The 20,844-nt window shown below is 41.1% G+C and overlaps 1 protein-coding gene across 1 annotated transcript in view; it reads left to right on the top strand.

The window, feature by feature from the left end:
• Positions 1-20,844, top strand: part of LOC144931345 (gamma-2-syntrophin-like) — a 145,578-nt gene that overhangs the window by 101,478 nt on the left and 23,256 nt on the right. Inside the window, exon 3 of the mRNA XM_078855147.1 lies at positions 18,792-18,926. Within this exon, the coding sequence (XP_078711273.1) occupies positions 18,792-18,926 (135 nt within the window). The remainder of the gene's footprint in view (positions 1-18,791; positions 18,927-20,844) is intronic.

Here is a 20,844-nt window from a genome sequence, read left to right as displayed (position 1 = left end):
AGCTTCGTGAGTCTCTTCGCCTTCAAAACGCAAATCGCGTGGAACCACGTCGTCGCTGGTGCACTCTTTAATTTACACTCCGCACACCACCACTCGAATGATCGAATGCGTGCGATGTTATCATCGCAATGGGCGATGGCTTCAACCAAGTTAAGAAAAAAAAGTTGCGGCCGATTGTTAGAGACGGAGGCGGACGCTAATGCGGTGGTGGCACGGCGGTTCGCACGCCCGTGACCCCACCGAGTTCGATTGCCAGTCGCGGTTGACGGTGACCGACATCAGTATCGGGTCGTGGACCCCGCCCCCCCTCTTCACCAACTCCCACTGACCGGCATAGTGAGACAACCACCATGACAGGCATGGCTTTGAGATGGACCTCCATCAAGCAGTGGATTGACAATAGGTAACAGCAATTCACATTCTATTCATATTCTTAGGTTTTTTCGGTAAAGTCACGTAGGTAAAAAATTTAAATTAATAAAAGTAAAATAAAAATCACGACGTTTCGGAGGCAACACAAGCTTCCGTCTTCAGGTGGAACCTTCACAGCACGATTGCTGTATCAAGTGATACAGCAATCTATTGATTTTTATTTGATTTTTATTTAACTTTTATTAATTGTAATTTTTTACCTACGTGACTTTTCCGAAAAAACCTAAGAATATGAATCCTTGCAGTCACGAAAGCTTCAAATCTAGAATTCACATTCTGTCTTTTTAGATGAACGCTACATATCCAAGTGCAATGCATCTTAGAAAGTGGGTTGTGACGGACAGAGATTCACCATTTGAAAAGCTTAACAGCCAATACTGGACTGAGCGCACAAATATATCTTGCGCAGAAAGAATCAACAGCAAGGTTAAAGGAATCAAAGAGTTTGTCGGGGTGCCCTGTCATTACTGTGTATAGGGATGTCCACATGTGGCAGGACAATTGTGCGTGTCCAAGTCCTGGATCCAACACCTCTCTCTTCCCACCGTTGCTGATTGATTGGATTGATTTCTCCGTCAGGACAACGGGAAAGCACACTCATCTGGGCATGGTTTCAAAAATAAAACCAACAAGCATCCTTTATTTGTTATGTTTCTTGCTTCGTGTCCTGTAACCACCTGAGGCAATGCTAGGACCCAGCAGCAACATGGCATATTTTTTTTTGTCTTCCCGCATTGCGGCGAGGAAGCCATGCGGTTGATAAGATTTTAAACCGCCCGATAGATCACGATCGTTTCTTCCCCACCCCCCCCATCTATTGTGTTCCGTCCTCCCATATCTGTGGCTCATCTTCCACTTCCAATGGGCGGTTTACAACGACAGTAAATAAATTAGCTCGTGTTTTTAAAGAGGCAAAGGTGCAGCCCTTTAAACTGTTTGCTCACTCCAGTGCTGAAAGAAGTCTCCTCCAGAGGGAACTCAAAAGATCCCCCGATAGAGAATACTTTGAGGAGGGTCCACCAGAAGAAACTATAAAGAGCCCCTCGATAGAGAGTACTTTGAGGAGTCTCTACCAGAGGAAACTCTAAAGAGCCCTCGATAGAGAGTACTTTGAGGAGTTTCCATCAGAGCTAACTCTAAATAGCCCCGCGATAGAGAGTATTTTGAGGAGTCTCTACCAGAGGAAACTCTAAAGAGCCCTCGATAGCGAATACTTTGAGAAGTCTCCACCAGAGGTAACTCTAAAGAACCCTCGATAGAGAGTACTTTGAGGAGTCTCTACCAGAGGAAACTCTAAAGAGCCCTCGATAGAGAGTACTTTGAGGAGTCTCTACCAGAAGAAACTCTAAAGAGCCCCTCGATAGAGAGTACCTTGAATAGTCTCCTCCAGAGGTAACTCTAAAGAGCCTCTCGATAGAGAATACTTTGAGGAGTCTCCTCCAGGGGTAACTCTAAAGAGCCACTCGATAGAGTATTTTGAGGAGTCTCCACCAGAAGGAACTCTAAAGAGCCCTCGATAGAGAGTACCTTGAATAGTCTCTACCAGAGGGAACTCTAAAGAGCTTCTCGATGAAGTATTTTGAGGAGTCCCCACCAGAGGTAACTCTAAAGAGCCCTCGATAGAGAGTACTTTGGCCGACTACTTCCACACCGGCCAGACATCTTGTGAGAGGTGGGAGTCCCTACACTTCACCCCACCACACGCACACAACTTGCCATTAAACGAACTATGGTGTATCCATATATACTGCCGGGTGGAGAGCCAGGGGAGATTTAAATGTGATAAACATTACATTACGGCAGCATGTGTGTCTATATCCGTAGAATCAGATGTTTGATCTTCCAAAATATTTTGCACATGTAAGAAGTTTGGCATTAAAATAAAATAAAAATCGAATCAGTTAATTTATTACTGATGGAGGGCATGTATGGTTTGCTTACTTTAGAATTGTGAATTATTAGGCCTACTTGATAAAAAAAAAACTGCAGCATATCATTTGTCAAAACTAAATTAGAAGTAGAGTTAATGCTATAATTTGCATAACTAATAAGATCACTCATTGCTCAAAGAGAGTTAGTTTCAGTTGTTTTAATGGAAATTGTTATCAAATATTTAAGACACTTATATGCATTATTCAGAAAAATTTGTTCGGCTCATTTTTTTCACTCCATTTGCTCACCTTCTCCATATGCTTACCTTCTCCATTGATTGTGCATATTCAGGGCAAGTGGGGGCATTCACCCTGCCTCACAAGTAGCGGAGGCACAGTGGCGTGAATACTGCGCGATGAACCCGGCGCGATGAACCCGGCGCGATGAACCAGGCCCATCTGAGTTCGATTCCCAGCTACGACTAATAGCAGTAATTAATTAATTTTTATTTTAACCGATTTTGCCAGGCCCGTCCCTTTACCGGCCAGCACTAACTAGTGTAGCTAACTACGGTCAAACAACCTTCATGACCATCGTAGTATTGGAATAATTGTTTTTTTTAACGAAGGGCTGTTAAAAAAGTAATTAACTAGTTCGTAAATACACAGCACATTTTACCACTGTAGTAACATTTACAAAAAAACTTTATCTTTATATGAACTGCTATCATGTTTGCCGTGTAATATCAATGCTATGTACAATACAATAATACAATATACACGTAATATATCTGCTTGAGCTGTGGTGTGGTGGTTGATAATACAGCTAATACAGTCAATTTGTATACCTGGACAGCCTCCCACTCCCTTTGCTAACTCACACAGCATGGTGAAGTATGGTCAAACAACTTCAATTACTAAAGGTGTGTTAGGGCCTTCATCCAGCAGTGGATTGACAAAGGGCTTGAAATTATCATGGTATTTACACATCACGTCAGACAGCTGTTGATGTTCTTAGTGAATGTAGTTAAGTGTATCATGTCGAGTTTCCGTGATATACTTTGCAAATATTTGAATAGCTCGTTAAAATCTGTAAGCTTGCCTAATGGGAATTTTGCGTACAAAGGTGACAGAGTGCATAAGTATGTACATTTACAAAAGCGCAACTCTGATAACCTAGGTTGTCACAGTTGCTCAATATTGTAAGAACTATTAAATAGTTGTCTTGCATTTCTATGGAACTGGTTAAATGTCTGTTAATGAGTCTCGAATATCGTGCAACGGCAGTGAGTTCAAAGCCGACGGACCATGGTAGCGCTGAGTAGGTGAGTGGGTGGGTGAGTAGGTGAGCAAGTGGTTGGGTGAGTTTCAGGACGATAGACCGCTGGGTAGGTGAGTTGGTGAGTGGGTGGATGAGTAGGTGGGTGAGTGGGTATGTGAGTTCCAGGCAAATGGACTGCTAAGTAGGTCAGTGGGTGTGTGTGAGTCGGTGAGTGGGTGGGTGAGTAGGTGAGTAAATAGGTGAGTTGGTGAGTGGGTGGATGAGTAGGTGGGTGAGTGGGTATGTGAGTTCCAGGCAAATGGACTGCTAAGTAGGTCAGTGGGTGTGTGTGGGTGGGTGAGTGGGTGGGTGAGTAGGTGAGTAAATAGGTGAGTTGGTGAGTGGGTGGCTGAGTAGGTGAATGAGTGGGTATGTGAGTTCCAGGCAGATGGACTGCTAAGTAGGTCAGTGGGTGTGTGTGAGTCGGTGAGTGGGTTGGTGAGTAAATAGGTGAGTTGGTGAGTGGATTAGTGGGTGAGTGGGTAGGTGAGTTCCAGACTGATAGACTGCTAAGTAGATCAGTGGGTGGGTAAGTAGATGAGTGGGTGGGTAAGTAGGTGAATGGGTGGGTGAGGAGGTGAGTGGGTGGATGAGTGGGTAAGTGAGTGGGTGGCTGAGTGGGTGAGTGAATAGGTGAGTAGGTGAGTGGGTGGGTGAGTAGGTGAGTGGGTGGGTGAGTGGGTAAGTGAGTGGGTAGTTGAGTGGGTGGGTGAATAAGTGAGTAGGTGAGTGGGTGGGTGAGTAGGTGAGTGGGTGGGTGAGTGGGTAAGTGAGTGTGTGGCTGAGTGGGTGGGTGAATAGGTGAGTAGGTAAGTGGGTGAGTGAGGAGGTGAGTGGGTGGATGAGTGGGTAAGTGAGTGGGTGGCTGAGTGGGTGGGTGAATAGGTGAGTAGGTGAGTGGGTGGGTGAGTAGGTGAGTGGGTGGGTGAGTGGGTAAGTGAGTGGGTGGCTGAGTGGGTGGGTGAATAGGTGAGTAGGTGAGTGGGTGGGTGAGTAGGTGAGTGGGTGGGTGAGTGGGTAAGTGAGTGGGTGGCCGAATGGGTGGGTGAATAGGTGAGTAGGTGAGTGGGTAGATCAGTTCCAAGCCCATGGACTCCTGACCGCGAAGCTGCGAGGTCTAAATCTCGCTGTCCGTGTGAGCGTTGCCATAAGCTTCTGAATGAAGATGGCGACGATCGACAATGAAGTGTACTGGGACACACATGGGGGGTTGTTTGTGTGTGTGTACCGGCACACACGTTTCCGTCAGATAGCGTGGAGCAGATTGGTGTAGACGCTTCTATACAAATGTGCATGGCTTTTCAATCAATCCTTTGTTTAATTGGCAGACAGTGCAGGTCATCACGAACGGTCGACGTTATGTGGTCGTATTTCCCCTTGTGGACTTTATACGTGGCACGGCCTTTGGTTATATCTTCTATTCTTAGGTTTTTTTCGGTAAAGTCACGTAGGTAAAAAATTGAAATTAATAAAAGTAAAATATTTTATTTTTATTTTAAGTAAAAAAATTTTTCTTTATTTTACTTTTATTAATTGAAATTTTTTTACCTACGCGACTTTACCGAAAAAAACCTAAGAATATGAATCCTTGCAGTCACGAAAGCTTCAAATTTAGAATTATATCTTCTAGTTTGCATGTCAGTTGCATGACAAATCATACCGTAAAGTGCTGTTGCTGAAAAAGAAAATACTGGCGTTCACTGGTTCTTCAGCTCTTTTCTGAATAATTCAAGGAATATTAGTCGTTTCAGACGTTTCTAAGGAAATTGTATGTGCACTAACGTTCGTGAATTAGATATGGTTCATGGAGACACGGTGTATGCTAATATATAAAATGTTCCAATCATTTCCTTGCATCGCATTTTATTTTAATCTGAGGTTACAAGGAGACATTTTAGATTTGAAATTCATAAAAACATTGAAATAAAAGATCGCTAATGATGGAAATAGAGAATTGCTTGAAATAATTGGTGGTAGTCATTCGCTCCCATTTAGCCTTGAATAAAAAAGTGAGCAATTTATATATATTTTTTTTTCTTTTAGATATCATTAAGACGATGTGTATCGTCTTAATGATATCCTTTGAGGGGGGGAAATATGAGTGAAACCTATTTATTTTATGCTGTAAATTATTCGAAAGATAAATTCTTAGAAAAGTCCAAAAAAAGAAAGGAGCCTTTGTGGAATCTCCAGACTTAGGCAACAAAACGAAAGCTGACTTCACAAAAATAATGCTAAATTGTTTATGTTAAACAAAAAGTAGCGGGTGGTGAAATTATTTAAACATCAATTGCATTATTCATTATGGAATCAGGGAAGAAACCATTTTAAATGTTGGCTATGTATACTTTCATGACGATTTATAAAATACTAGCTTTACTACCCGGCTTTGCCCGGGACTTGGATTCACGACGCCCGGCCGCCTTTGTCTCCCCGGGTTCGTAGTGCAGCGCGCGAATCGCTACGCCTGTAGGGGGCAAGTGCTGTTAGCGAGCACCTATTAAGGCCGGCACGGCACACGAGGGGGTCGGTGGCCAGCACCACGCCCGGCCGCCTTTGTCTCCCCAGTGGCGATGTTCACACACACCACAGCAGTTACTCGTTTGAGGCTGAGTCGACCTAGGGGAGGCCCAATACCGGTTCAAATAATCGTCACCGGTGGTGGCCGTGAGCGGTAATCGAACTCGGATCGCCGGGTTCATAGCGCAGCGCGCTACCCACTACACTACAATGCGTTAGGCTTCCACATGCGCGGGTCACGTGACAGATTTGACGTCACAGCTCAATTGCCGTGCAAAAATATATGCATTATTGAGCTCCCCACCCCCCCAAAAAAAAGTTTATTTGCATAACTTTTGCATGGTGTACAGTCTGGAAAGTACCCACATGGCAAATTTCAAGTTTGTTGCATGTCGGGATACGCTAAACATTTTGAACAGACACACATATTCACAACTTTGCCTTTTATATATATGGAGATGGATGTAAAGTCTTTCACTGACATATAAAAGAACGATAATGATGGGTGGAAATATGGTACAGTAGTTTGCGTGCTGCGTTATGAACATAGGGACATCAGTTAAGTTCCTAAAACCAATTGTGAAAAAAATACGAACAAGTTTTAGGCTTCCCGCTGACAAGTGGAGAGGCTTTGATGCAGCAGTGGACTGAAACAGAAACTGCAATGTGGTATATAGTAGATTTAAAAAATCATATTTGGCAATGCAGCATTTCATACTTTATTTTTGTTTGTTTTTCAGGTAAATATGCAAATATAATAGATTATCTTATAAGGATTCAAGACACATAAAGATCCCCCATATAGCTCACAGAGACTTGGAGCAAGTTCTGTTAAGAGGGTACTATTTAAGATCTGCACTCAACCACAAGGAAAGGGGGTTTATGTGGCCAACACCATCATCAACCGCCTTTGTCTCCCCATTGCACATTTAAAGCCGGGTCATCCTACATAAGGTCATGGACCAGTTCATATTTCACTCACGAATTATATCAGCAGTGGCTGAAAATCAAACTCAGGTCGTCAGGTGCATAGTATATTGTGCGAAACAATGCACCGCATCTAACCATAATGCCGTGTCACCCCACATGGCATTCACACCTCGACTGCTTCTTATATTTCTCCCAAGCGGCAGGTGAGAGATAACAAGGTTTGCCATACAAGTTAGAGCGTGAGCAAAATAGTCATTTTTAAAATATACCTTTTCGACCTTTATTTGATTATACCACAGCAGGCTGGGCAGCTGTGAATCCTGACCATCTCACACTGGGTCGTAACATTGATGCTACTTCATAACAAGCTTATTAAATACTACTTTGACTGAGTAAGAGGTCAGTCTTTTCAAAATCCATATAGTGCTCCACTTGAAAGTTTTTGATGGATGTATTTTTCATTTTCTCAGCAATGTCATGATGTTACGAGACACATAGATATTAATATGGTAAAGCATGTCGTCGCACCGTGCACATGAAATAAAATAAGAGAAACCTATATTCTTGGTTCTTTCGGTAACGTCACGTAGAAGGGAAACAAAATAATAAAACAATAAAATTCTCACGATGTTTCGACTGTACACCTGATGACGATTGCTTGTGTTGCAGTCGAAACGTCGTGAGAATTGTATTCTTTATATTTTTAATATTTTATCGTTTCTCTTCTACGTGACTTTACCGAAAGAACCAAGAATATGAATCCCTGCAGTCACGAAAGCTTTAAATCAAGAGAAACCTGTTTAAGAGAAGAAAAAAACATCACTTGTCACAATGGTGAATCCACCTGTGGATTTCCATAAGCACATAACAGGGTGTGTGAATGATGAATTTCTGAAGCGCTCGAGCCCCATGGTAACAGAGATCGAGTCCCAAGGCTCAAACTACAATATCACACGCACACACAGCAGGCCACCGACTCTGTCCTGAGCAGCCACTCATCCCCACTCTGTTCTGCACCTGCCGCTCAAATGTTTGTGCTCGCACCCACGAGACCCAGCCAATCCACATGCTACGCAAAAGCCATGGGTGGATGTACCTTATTTATTGGAGATGTTTTGTTTTCTGGGCGGAGGGAGCATGAAGGGGGCGAGAGGAGGTAGGCCTTAAATATTGAAACATTAGAAAGAAATTGGAAACGCAAAATCGCACTCCCCAAACGAAACGAAACTATGTTTATTTTACCAGATAAGGCTCACCGAACTATATACCTCTGTTTCAGAAGAGACCTCGCCACAAATGCTATCTCAACGAAGTGGCTTGTCACTTGGAATAACTCTAGCAGCTAAATACTTTAAACCCATGTTTCTAAATTGGGAGGGAATAACTAGAGGACCGGGAGAGAAAAAAAAAATCCACGCGACTACGTGGAGAACATGCAAACTCCAAATATACAGGCGTCCGGGTCGGGATCGAACCCACGACCGGCTGTATACCAGGCGAGGTAGTTAACATCTCGCCATCGTGGCGCCCCAGTTCACGAGCAATGAACTGCGTGCAAATCAATGCCGGCTCATTCGTTGTGGAGTCTACACCGCACAGAAACGTCACCACAAGTCACAGTATAAGACTGAACAGTGACTACTTGCAGGAATTGGACGTGTGTGTTCCAGTATTTGCTTGTGACATTTTGGTTGTCTGGTGTCTTTTGACCTTTATTTTATATTGCTTTCTATTTTTTTTTTAATATGAAATGCAATATAAACAACATGGCCAGCTGTAAATGGGCTGTTAGAAAATAATGGATTTTTATTTTAAGAAAACATTAATACCGGGTCACCCTAACCCCTGAATTAGCCTGGTATTTGCGGACACGTAATACATAATGAACTTCAAAGGTGCTACCCCTGATCTTGGCTGCGTTTTTGCTCAAGTTGAATCGAAATACTGCATTGCTTTTTTTTCACGTTGTAATTGAGCGGCAATCACCTTCTTACCGATATCATCTCAAATACTCCCATGTTGTAACGCCTTAAGATGCACTGCATGGTAGGTACCGTACACAAAATAATTGAAGATGATGTTATCAAAGTGATTATGTAAAAATTAGGCTTTTGGAGCCCACGTCACACCTTGAGATGGACGCATGGACTGGCAACTATCACACTGAGGCCACATGGAAGCTGATTTTAACTGTTGAGCCATCATGTCCTTTTGCAGCCTGTATGGACTAGATCAAAACTATTTAAACATCCCTGTTTGATGCTGGCCGCTTGGCATGTTGGGCATTTGCTCCTGTGTTCAGCAATTGTGATGAAAAATAAATTAGCATTTCCTATGTGGTGTAAATAGGCCACTGCACAACTATATTAACTTTGCTATGGGATAGCTAGTATACTGCCCCAAAAAACGTGGCTTTGGTAGATGGCACTGTAACGTATTTTAAAATCAGCTTAAAATGTTCACAAACCAAAGAATGTATCGGAAGAGAAGATACATTTTTCCAAGGATGGCAAAGTGGTTAAAGGCAACAAAAGCCCTGCTCCCTCGCTCCCCATTAACCAGAAAAACCAGTCATGTGATCAGAAACATGAACAGGTAAAAAGCACGATTACCATATTCAGTGGCTTATGCAAATGCATGGGTGGTCGGGGGAAGGTATATTAAAATGAAAATGGTGTGCAATTGGTATGCGAAAGAAGATGCCTTTATAGTTCACCGTGGCTATGACATAGAGGCAGAGATGTATTAGGAATACATGTTCCACAGTACATTGCATGAATCAGGCAAGGCTATGTCTTCAACAATCATGTTTTTTAATGTACCCACAATTGTGATTACTTGCTTTTGGAAAGAGTAGCAGGATGAAATATGACTGATTTGGCCAACTGTAAAAACCCACTTGTCTTTGCAATGGCTACACTCAAAATATTTGTGCTGCGTAAGAGTTATATGTATTTTAAACCCAAATGCCACTAGGTTTCTCCCGTGGAATTGTTTTGCTAAGCATAAAGTTTGACATTCAAAACTGCTTTATTTTGTTTGTAAGCAATGTCTGTACTGACATATCCAACCCCCATATATACTGGGTGTATGTATGTTGAACTTCTCTCGCAACATACGCTTATGGGTCATATATTGTAGCATTCTAAATTGTAGTATCTAAAGACATACTAATTAATCTTTCCCAAAAACTATAAATACATGTCTTTCATAATCAACGTTTTTGGGTTAGATCGCGTAAGCCTACGTGTTAAACTGACATGTCTTTCATTTCTCTATATTTTGCTGATAGTCAACCTACAACTATGTACACTATATAGTGTTTAATGCATTTGCATTAGAATGAGGAACTATGGTAAGTATGAAGAGACATACAATATGAAGTTCTACAGCTTACAAGGCCACACATATACAAAATCATGTACTAAAGGAGTATAAATAACACCTTATATATCACGGCAGGCAATTATTGACTCTTTTGTTTTGTATTCACATCTTTTTTATTCTAATGCTTTAACAGTATAACTGTCTCAAAAAAAATGAAACAGTATCCACCCGTGGAAATTTCCGAATAGCACTGCGAAAAGAGATCAATTGCAATGTCCCCTCTGGGGTCTATTAGGTCATCACACTCTGTTGGACTACAAGGTGCCCCTGTGTTTCCTGCATCCCTTGATTTTTATTTTCAAGGGTAATGTTGCACACGTGTACTTCGTGCAGAGAAGCGCCCTGAGTGAGACCTGCTGCTCGGAACACATGCCAGACAACATATTTAAAAGGGTCTGTAAGCAACCACGTGAAACTTAACACAGGTAGGAACAACAGTTCCACACTGCCCACCAGGGATGATTTGTCTGTCGTGCATAGCCCCCTCCCAAACATGTACGCTCCCGGATTGGTTGAAGTGCGTCACGTGACCGCGAGCTTTCTGTCGTGCACGAATGCGCTGTCCAACCAAGTTCCTACCTGCCCACTCCGAAGGAACGTGTTACGACTATATTTCATTAATTTCATTGAGAGAACTGACCCAAAGCAGCTGGACATGTGAGCGTGCATTAACTACTTTTTAGTGAGATTGTGAAAAAGCGCAGAAAAAAAGTTTGGTAAATATATACCGTGTGCATCAGGTCAACCTTGAAACATGTCAGTCATTGCTAAAAAGGTAACCGTTAAAGATTCGACTGACAAAAGGGCCTCCACTGCTGAGACAGGGGTTTTTTTTGGCCTGTTCTCCCATGCTGGACACTTTACTCCACCACACTGTAGTGTATCCATTTATATTGCTGACTGGCTCGAGGCAGGGGGATGAACAAAAAAAAAACATTATGGAACCTCTTTTGCCAGTACCAAAATATGAGAATAGGTTTTCTTCTTTTTTTCTGGCAACAAAACAGGTGTTAAGATGTTATAACACCAAACTGAAACCTTTTACAAGGAATCAAGTGTGCATCAACCACAATACTTGTGGTCAGAATGCAAACCAAAAAATACTCTGATAGTATATGCATTGTCTTTGAAACTGATTGGTCCACACCAGAGACAGCTTTCTTTCGAGCCTAGTCTCAAACGGTGTTAGACCAGAGGACGCCAAAAACATGCCCACTGTTTCAACTTCCATGCCAGGAGATCCAACCGGCTACCTTTGGAATGGGCACCACTGTGGTGAGATGATAACTACTTCACCTGGCATGCAGGAGGTTGTTGGTTAGATCCCGACCCTGATGATGCCTGGAAATCTGGAGTTTTCATGTTCTCCCTGCGGTCGCGAGGATTTTTCTCCAGGTCCTCCGGATTTTCCTTCCACAGTTAGAAACGTGCGTTTTGAGTATTTGACTGCAATAAATGTCCACATTTTGAACCTTCATTGGTGACCAGGTCGCTTCTGAGAGCTCAGTGGGGCTCACCTGGTATAATAAAAATAGCTTTGTTTCGTTTATAGAAGGTACAATGTGCGAACCATGACACCACAGATGCATGTTAGTGAGTGCTAAATATGGAAAAAATATAAAACATGAATGTTGATCATCAGTCTGGTTTTTATTGCTTTCGTTTTTAGTTTACCACCAAACAAACCTGTTCATTAAAGTTTAATATGTAGGGCATGATTGATCAGGAATAGAGAAACAACTTTACCTGACATATCCATGCAATTAAATTGCAATTGGTTCATGTGAACTGACAAAACATTGTATTTTTTAAATAATGAAACAAAACACTTTGGTGTTTAAAATTGAAAATAATAATTGTTGTCAACACTGGTTTATCAGAAATAGTTTGCACTCAAGGTGTGACAATGCACAGGAGCAGCGAGTGAGTGTTACTGGCAGTTCAATTACAGGGATCGCAGCAATTGTTGAAGCTGTCATATTTTCCCCCATGCCCAGCTCAGCCACACAGTGGCAACGCTCTCTCAATCTCTGAAAAATTGCATACGAAACCCACACGAAAAAAAAAATCAGATGAAAAGAACACTTTGTAGGAAAATAAAATACTGAAATGCACGAACCACAAAGGAAATTGAAGCTGTTCCCGTGCATATTACCAGTAGAGACATATAATCATTTCCATACATAGAACAATGTGCTGGCTACAGCACTCAGAATGTTATAGTTGGGAATTTTGAAATTGTAATTTTAGTAATAATGATGTTTTTACTGTCGGTAAATTTATTCTCTGTTTGGGATGGTAATGCTTGTTTTTTTTAAGCCAAAACATGTATTTGGCATAAATCGTTTGAGAGATTGGTTCAATATGTTACATACATTGTCATGCTGCATATATAACTTAGCTGTAAATGTACATACAATACTCTAATGTAGAGTTGTAGTAAATATGGACGTTTCTGTGGTCGACAATACATCCAAAATTAATTTGAAAAACTTAGAACAGAAACACTCTTTCAGCTCCGGTAAAATTTACAATTTTGATACACGAATATCGAGCCTGTGTTGAGTTGACAGGAACTGAATAAAAATGTCCAAGAATGTTATTTTCAGTTCCCTTTACCACCACTTAACAATATAAATGTGCTTAATTAACGCTAAGTAAGTATCCGGACAATGATTTTGGAGAAGCTGTTCACACGTACGTTAAAAGTGTCTGTTATCTGTAACATGTGTGTCATGTTGAACTTCTTTCGCACCGTACGCAGCCAACCGTGCTAATCGGAGGTGCATGCCCACACACAACTGGTGGATTTTTGTTTGAGAGACGCAAAGATAGCTATGCCCTAATTGCAGTGCTGGCATTAGGCAAAAGCAAACAAAAAACAAAACGTTTAGGGCTCCAAACAGCTCAATATGACCTTGATTCATGGAAATACACAAAATCAAACTCGGATCCTTTTGATTAATATAAGTAAAACTCATTATGATAACACAATGAAAACTACGTTAATTATAATCAGTCTCTTAACGCCACAGTTTCACACAATTTGAAATCATTACGCTGTGTATCATGTACATAATAATATTTGCAGTGACGTGAAGCAACCCCATATAATGTACTCTTGCAACCGTCTATGGAGTAGCAGAGCCACTGGCTCAAACTCAATATCAACGTCCAGATGTCCCAGGATTGGTTTTTGCTCGCTCTGCGCAGATGTCGACGCTGCTTATGTATAAGCATCAGTCCAATGAAATGTAATAATCAGCTCCGGATGGAATTTGCTGGAGGAATAAAACTCACAAAGTGAGCTTCCATTCCTGCATTTAGCCAGTGTCAGCAGACTACCTGCTGTGTGTACCATTGTGGAAATCATTGAATAAATCAATGAAGTAGAATGCTCTGCTTGTTGGGTAGTGACATCACATTTTTAGCCTAAAGGAGTCATTCCTGAAAAAAGAATTGGTACATTTACAAACCAAACGAAGCGAATGCAGTAAGCATTTCACGAAGCAACAGACCAGGCAATTCAAGAATAACATAATTTCAATGAGAACTCTATATATTTTTTTAATAGAAATGCCATTCCTGCAAAAATGTAGCACATTATGCCTTTTGTGGCTGGGTCTCAGAGGTTTTAATAGCAATTTAAATCTGGCTGCAGTTCTCTGCAGAATGAAAGCGGTGTGGCAGGGACCTATGCGCCTGCTTAATTCTAGCTGCAGGCTCACTCAATCTATCTTTAAATTTGGTAAACGGTTATTGACTGCAACTGCAACAAATAAGGTTGAAGTACGAATGTAAAGAGGATTATTCTGCCCCTTGAATACATTAGGTTGAATAATGTGGCAGCTTGACTTTGTTTGTTCGAGCATTACATTTTGTAACCTCTAATTTGCTTAATTCCATACATTTGTGTAATATCCGTTGTTGCTTTTGCTTTTAATATTGCACACATCTATGCCAATCCACTGTTGGATGAAGGCCTGCCCCCTCGTTGTGTCCGTTATTGGAGTAGTTTTATCATACATCACCAGGCTGTAAATCTAGATTTGAAGTTTTCGTGACTGCAAGGGTCCATACTCTTTGTTTTTTTTCGGTAAAGTCACGTATAAAGATAAAATAAGAAATTAAATAATAGCATACTACGACGTTTTGATTGCAACACAAGCAATCGTCATCAGGTATAAAAGAAAGAAATAGCAACAAAAATCTAACCAGAAAACTATAGACAGACATATAAGCAGACAGATATCACAAAGATACACAGAGAGAGGACACGCATCGGCACAAAGAGAGAGATCGTCTCTGTGACGAGGCCTTAAATAGAGAGAGGGAGAGGGGGCGGGGGCGGAGAGAGGGAGGGGGCAGAGGAAAAATTAGCATGTCAATGAGTAGGGCGACGTGTGGTACGGTACGCAAATTAAGATCGAAAGAGTATCACCAGGCTGGTCAGTGTGAGTTAGCGAAGGAGGTAATAGGCCCATGGCCGGTTTGAGATATCACGTGATAACCACCGGCCAGGAACCAGACCCGCGTCTGCGTGTTCACAGTAGAATGCGTTAACGACTGTGCCATGTTTGCATCGCGACGACTACCCCCCCCCACCACCCGACACAACCGAGCAAATCAAATTGTCACGTGCGCAATCTATATGATTCGAAGAAAAATTCTCAAAGCTAAATTTGTATCAATCTTGATTTGAAGCTTTCGTGAGTGCAGGAATTCATATCTCTTTGGTTCTTTCGGTAAAGTCACGAAGGTGAAAAAATAAAATAAATCACGACGTTTCAGGCGCAACACAAGCGTCCGTCATCAGGTGGGAAAGCATATTTATATAAATTTCGATTTAAAGCTTTCGTGACTGCAGGGATTCGTCTTCTTGGTTCTTTCGGTAAAGTCACGTAGAATGGAAATAATAAAATAATAAAAATAAAACATAATACAATAATTCACACGACGTTTCGGCCACAACGCAAGCAGCCGTCCTCAAGTGAAGAACAGGTCTGTCGGAAAGACAGCGTCTGTTCTTCACCTGAGGACGGCTGCTTGCGTTGTGGCCGAAACGTCGTGAGAATTATTTTATTTTTATTATTTTATTATTTCCCTTCTACGTGACGACTTTACCGAAAGAATCAAGAAGACATATTTGTATATTTAAATATTTGGTTCCATACATGCTTGTGCACGTGACAATTGTCTTTGCTTGGCCGCGTAGGGTGGGAAGGGGTCTTACGATACAGTTTTAGTCAATATATTACGTGGCCTAACTATTACAAATCTACACCATTGGAACCTCATTTGCCAGTAAAAAATATGATAATTGTTTTTTTTACCCTTCTATCTTTTTTTATTTGCATTATGACCGCAGGTATTGTGGTCTATGTAAACATGACTCCTTGTAAAAAAAGGTGTCAGTTTTGTTGCCAGATAGAAGGGTAAAAAAACAATTATCAAAACAAATATATGATGATGATGATTCATATTGGCTGTGGAACCCTACGTGTTAGTACAGGTATTCTCTCGATGTATCTTGTACAATGTGGGTGCGTGGTGGTGTGCTTTGGGCACATTTTGCGATCTCCACATTGTTTGAAGCCAGTTACGTAGAAAATAAAATAAAGTGAACACAATATCGCATGCCGTGCGGTATTGTTTCCACTCTGATATGCCACAGCCGGTACAGATAATAAAAGTCTAATTGTATAGTGTAAAGATGAGGCATGCCAATTATATGTTTATATATGTAGATATCTGCAAGAAAATGAGTCAACGATTAAATCAACAATATTTTATGGCCTTTAGAAATGTAATTCTATATTTACGTGCAGTACATATTTCAGAATATATTATTATATTATTGGTACATTCTTACCAATTACATTCAACCTCTGCTTGGGGCGTGTTTTTTTTTAGTTGTATTGTTTGCATTACATTTAATGCAGACTGTCAGGGGTGGCATAATGCTGAACAACTTATTAAATCCAGCCAACAGAATCATAATGAGATTCTCAGCATGCTGTACAAAACTACACCTCTTGAGCAATCTTAGAGCTATATTTATAATGGCTTACAATCACGGGAAAACTGCAATGTATGTTTGTAATATGGCAAACAACATTTTTAAGTGGCATATTTGCCGCATAGTATGGTTGTGAAATCAGTGTTTTTTAACGTTACTTTTATAATACATTCTACTTTTGTGTGATTTGATAATAATATGATAACACAAAATGTGGGAAAGGCTATCATGTATATTATATAATCGAATACGTACGCAATACCAAGCATATTGAAGCATACATCTGAAATGAAATGTATCTGACATAATTAGTTAATGGTGATTGCATAGTATTGGTGTTTGTGTAGTTCATGACTATGCATATATGTATTTTGCTTGTTACTGAACTTGTTAAGCATCACTTTTCTTGCCCAGCAATCCTTTCACACAGTCCCGTCACGCAGTTTCTGGTTGATACCGTTTTACACCTTCGCAAAAAAAATCAATGAAACCCATTATCCACGTACATTGCAGATGTTCTCTCATTTGCTGATGTATGCGTCTTTGAAAATACTCATCCTGAAGCAGGAATCCTCACAGACAACTTACAAAACGTGATGTGTGCAACGATTCCAGCATAAATTAGCAAAAAATTGTAAACTAAAGAACAATACCTCAGACACTAGCTACAGAACGGACTTTTCTTGTCTGAACTTGTTTCATAAACTGAATGATTTCGATTTAAAGCTTTCGTGACTGCAGGGATTCATCTTCTTGGTTCTTTCGGTAAAGTCACGTAGAATGGAAATAATAAAATAATAAATAATAAACCATAACGAAACGTCGTGAGAATTATTTTATTATGTTTTATTTGTATTATTTTATTATTTCCATTCTACGTGACTTTACCGAAAGAACCGAGAAGATGAAACTGAATGATGTTTATCAAATAAGAATACGTATTGCTGTATTCAATGTTTAAATATCAGCGTTAATGATAAAACTCACTTTAATCTTATACTGTAGGCTTTTACGACCAATATAATAAATTCATAATTAGTTTATGTTAGATTAGGTCTTGTAGGTATAGTGGAAGTCTTTTAACTATAACCCTCTACCACCCGACAGAGCCCATACCATCACGATGCCACAAGTGGGCAAATGCGCCAATTGATTTAGTTCATCAACAAAACCGGAGAGTTGAAAATCGAGCAAAGTTTCGACAGTCTTTAAAAGGTCCACGTGACAACTTGATTCGAGTGACTCTGTCGGCTGACGGAGGGTAATAGTCGCAAATGGATGTTGCACGATCTAACTAAAAATAAACCAACTTTGTTGAACCGTTTGTTTTACTTTACTTATAAATGAAACAACATGGTCCACTCTGTGGCATTATCAGCCAGCAACGATAGTATTCTGTTTTGTGTTACATGTGTATCTGCTCCACGCAACGCTGCTTTGTGGAGCTAAAACAAAACCTCACAAGTGAACTTACCGCCCCTCGGATTATTTAAATGACGTTGCGTTCAGCTGCAATGTGCTGCATTTAATCCACGGGGCATTGACATAATTTTCAGAATACCTTCAAATGAAACTCCGACAAAAATCAGGCAACATCTCTGCACATTTGACTGTTTCATCTCATCCTGGCCTGTGTTCAATTAAGCACACAGCTGGTCTAACCACCTCCCAGATTGCTTCATTCATCACGCTGCTCGGTTTTGGAATTCTCTCTCCCGTTTGTCCGTTTTCCCAACTTAGACATAATCTGTATAAATTAAAAGAAACGTATCGACTCTCATCTATTGCACCTCTAATGGTGCTTTTTTGTTGCTGGCCGTTTGGCTTTTTTAACCTTTGGTCCTGTGCTCAGCAACTGTGTTGAAAGATACTATTTATTGGTATTTATTTTTATTATATTTTGTTATTTAAATGATATTGCACTTGCTTATAGCAATTCATAGCAAACAGGCTATTTTTTAACGGCTTGTCAATCAAATTGTCAATCGTATGCTTCACGTATTGCTGTACTATTATTGGAACGCTTATATAAAAATCTCCTCATGTACAAGGAAATCCATTAATGTATCAATTCAGTTAGCAAATTCCAGCATAAAGCAATTGCTGTAGTATTGCAGTTATTTCTGGTGTGGGAGAAACGTGTCCTGATTCTCATTACTTCTATTCACTTGAATGACTTAACAGTCAGTTGTTGTGGTACGTTTATAGGAGTCAGACACATTAACCTATCAGATCAAACTAAAAATGCTCAGACGAACAACTTTAATGATTTTCGCTCGTTATCTCTTTCATTTGTGTCACACTCTCGCAGACTAAAGTTGGCATTGTGCTGCTCATTGATGGGAAATCAGAACCACACGAGGTGCGGCTGAAAATCTCCAAGGACCTCCTGACCATCCAGCACCAAGAGGTGGTGTGTGTCACTGGCAGCCAGTGCAGCGGCAAAGTGAGTTAATCCAGCAGGGTCACATTTACGATTTTACGCAACATCGCTCTTTCTCGTATGGGGCCACAACAGCTGACCATTACCTTGAGTAATTGATGGTGATTGCAATATTTTACAAGCGATGAGGGTTTACTGATTCTGTGGAGCGAGGGGGAGGGGCAAGGCAGGTAGGAGATGCATAAAGAGAGCAGGGGAGTGGAGATTGGAAAGTGGAGCTATAGAAGTAGTCTTCATTGCAAGGCCCACGGACCGCTGGCGGCCCCTGGTGGCCTTTAGTGCGGTCCCTGACGTGCACCCCCCCGACAAATACACAACACGTGACAACACTCCCCGTCGTGCTGTCAAACCCCAATGGTTTGAAATGTGTGGCGGCCCTCACACTGATGTCTTATCGGCGACAGTGTCCACTCCCCCTTCCGAACGTGAGTGAAGAACACTGGGCTAAAGTGACACTGCTGACCTTAAGAAATAACAAACACCCTCTCCTCTTCGAAGACGGTTTGAGGGACCAAGCCTAAACGACAACATCCCAATGTTATATAATACTCCATGCACCATAAACATGGAATACATTCAGAACACAGTTGCTATCCTTGCGGAATGGAATAATGTCCTGCTTTGTCTCATAGCAAGGGGTAGAGAGTTTGAGCTGTCACAGTTAAGGCTGACTCCGTTTCAATCCCTGCATGGAGTATACCATACTAACACATGCGGAGTTAATTATTGCACCTCTGATCGATGCCTGTTGCTCTAGAAGTCCTCAGGAAAACTCGTGTCCATATGGACACAAGTTTTTGGCTGTGTCCAGATGTGCAATAGCTTTATTGAAAGATAGTTAAAAATTTGAACTGAGTGTGAGCGAACCTTCGCTCAATCCCACACCACAAGTTTCTTCATCAACCTCACGCCAGCTCATGTGTTGTACAATCAACGGACACTTCCAGGTACATATTGTACTACAGTGGTATTGGAAAGACCACAAAGTGCCAGCACTACAAAACTAAAATTGCCAAAACGTTGAATGCCACAATGCTACAGAACTTGAGCTCTTCCGTTGATGAAGACGTCGAAGAGTTGAAGAGGGAGTGGGATCCTTTGACTACACACGCTTTCATAAAATGTTCACGCGTCAAGTGATATGACAGTTTTTCCTACCCTTGGTGTTTGTTAAGAACACCAAATATCTCATCTTTTTGTCCCTGCTGCCACATATTGTAGTACTACAATAGCAACTTGGACAGGGATAGAAATGGTTTCACTGATGTCGCTGTAATGTATTGGTATCATCCCCGTTGGTTGTGATCCTATTTGTTGAAAATAAAGTGGTAAAGATAAAATGTAAAAAGTAATAAAAACAAACAGTGCCTGTTGTGCAGAGGAGTTGTTGCAAAGGAGATAGGACATGAGCATCGGCGTAACCTTCATATGCACGGTTCAATCCCTGAATTAGTTTTTTTTTACTAATCATCTTGGCTACAGCAGCTCTCTACTGCACGCTGCCATTTTTGAATGTTTAATAAAATTAAAATTGTACTTGAACAATTGACTTTTTTAAATGTAGTATGTCACAATACATGCTTTTAAAATTAAGTAAATTGACTTATGCTTCCCTTCAAAGGGAATTCTAATGTTTGTCCATTGTTCATCCCAAAGTCTGCACAGATGGAGATGATTACCCCCATGACCTCAACCTCCAGCAACCCTTGCACCACCTGTGCTTTGAGTCAAATTTATCCAGACTGTTTAAACTTGGTCAGTTGTCGAACATAGTGCCGGAGTGACAGCCAAGGAATGGAACGCGTCTGAGATAACGTCCACTGGGGAGATGGAGCAATGAAAGCAACTCGTGTGTACGTGCTAGGTGGCTTGTTATATCACAGAACCCAGAGAGAGAGAGAGAGATGATAAAGGCTTGCGG

The sequence above is a fragment of the Lampetra fluviatilis genome, chromosome 4, assembly GCF_964198595.1.
Source record: "Lampetra fluviatilis chromosome 4, kcLamFluv1.1, whole genome shotgun sequence".
In the NCBI taxonomy this organism is placed as follows: Eukaryota; Metazoa; Chordata; class Hyperoartia; order Petromyzontiformes; family Petromyzontidae; genus Lampetra; species Lampetra fluviatilis.
This window is presented reverse-complemented; position numbering and strand designations above follow the sequence as displayed.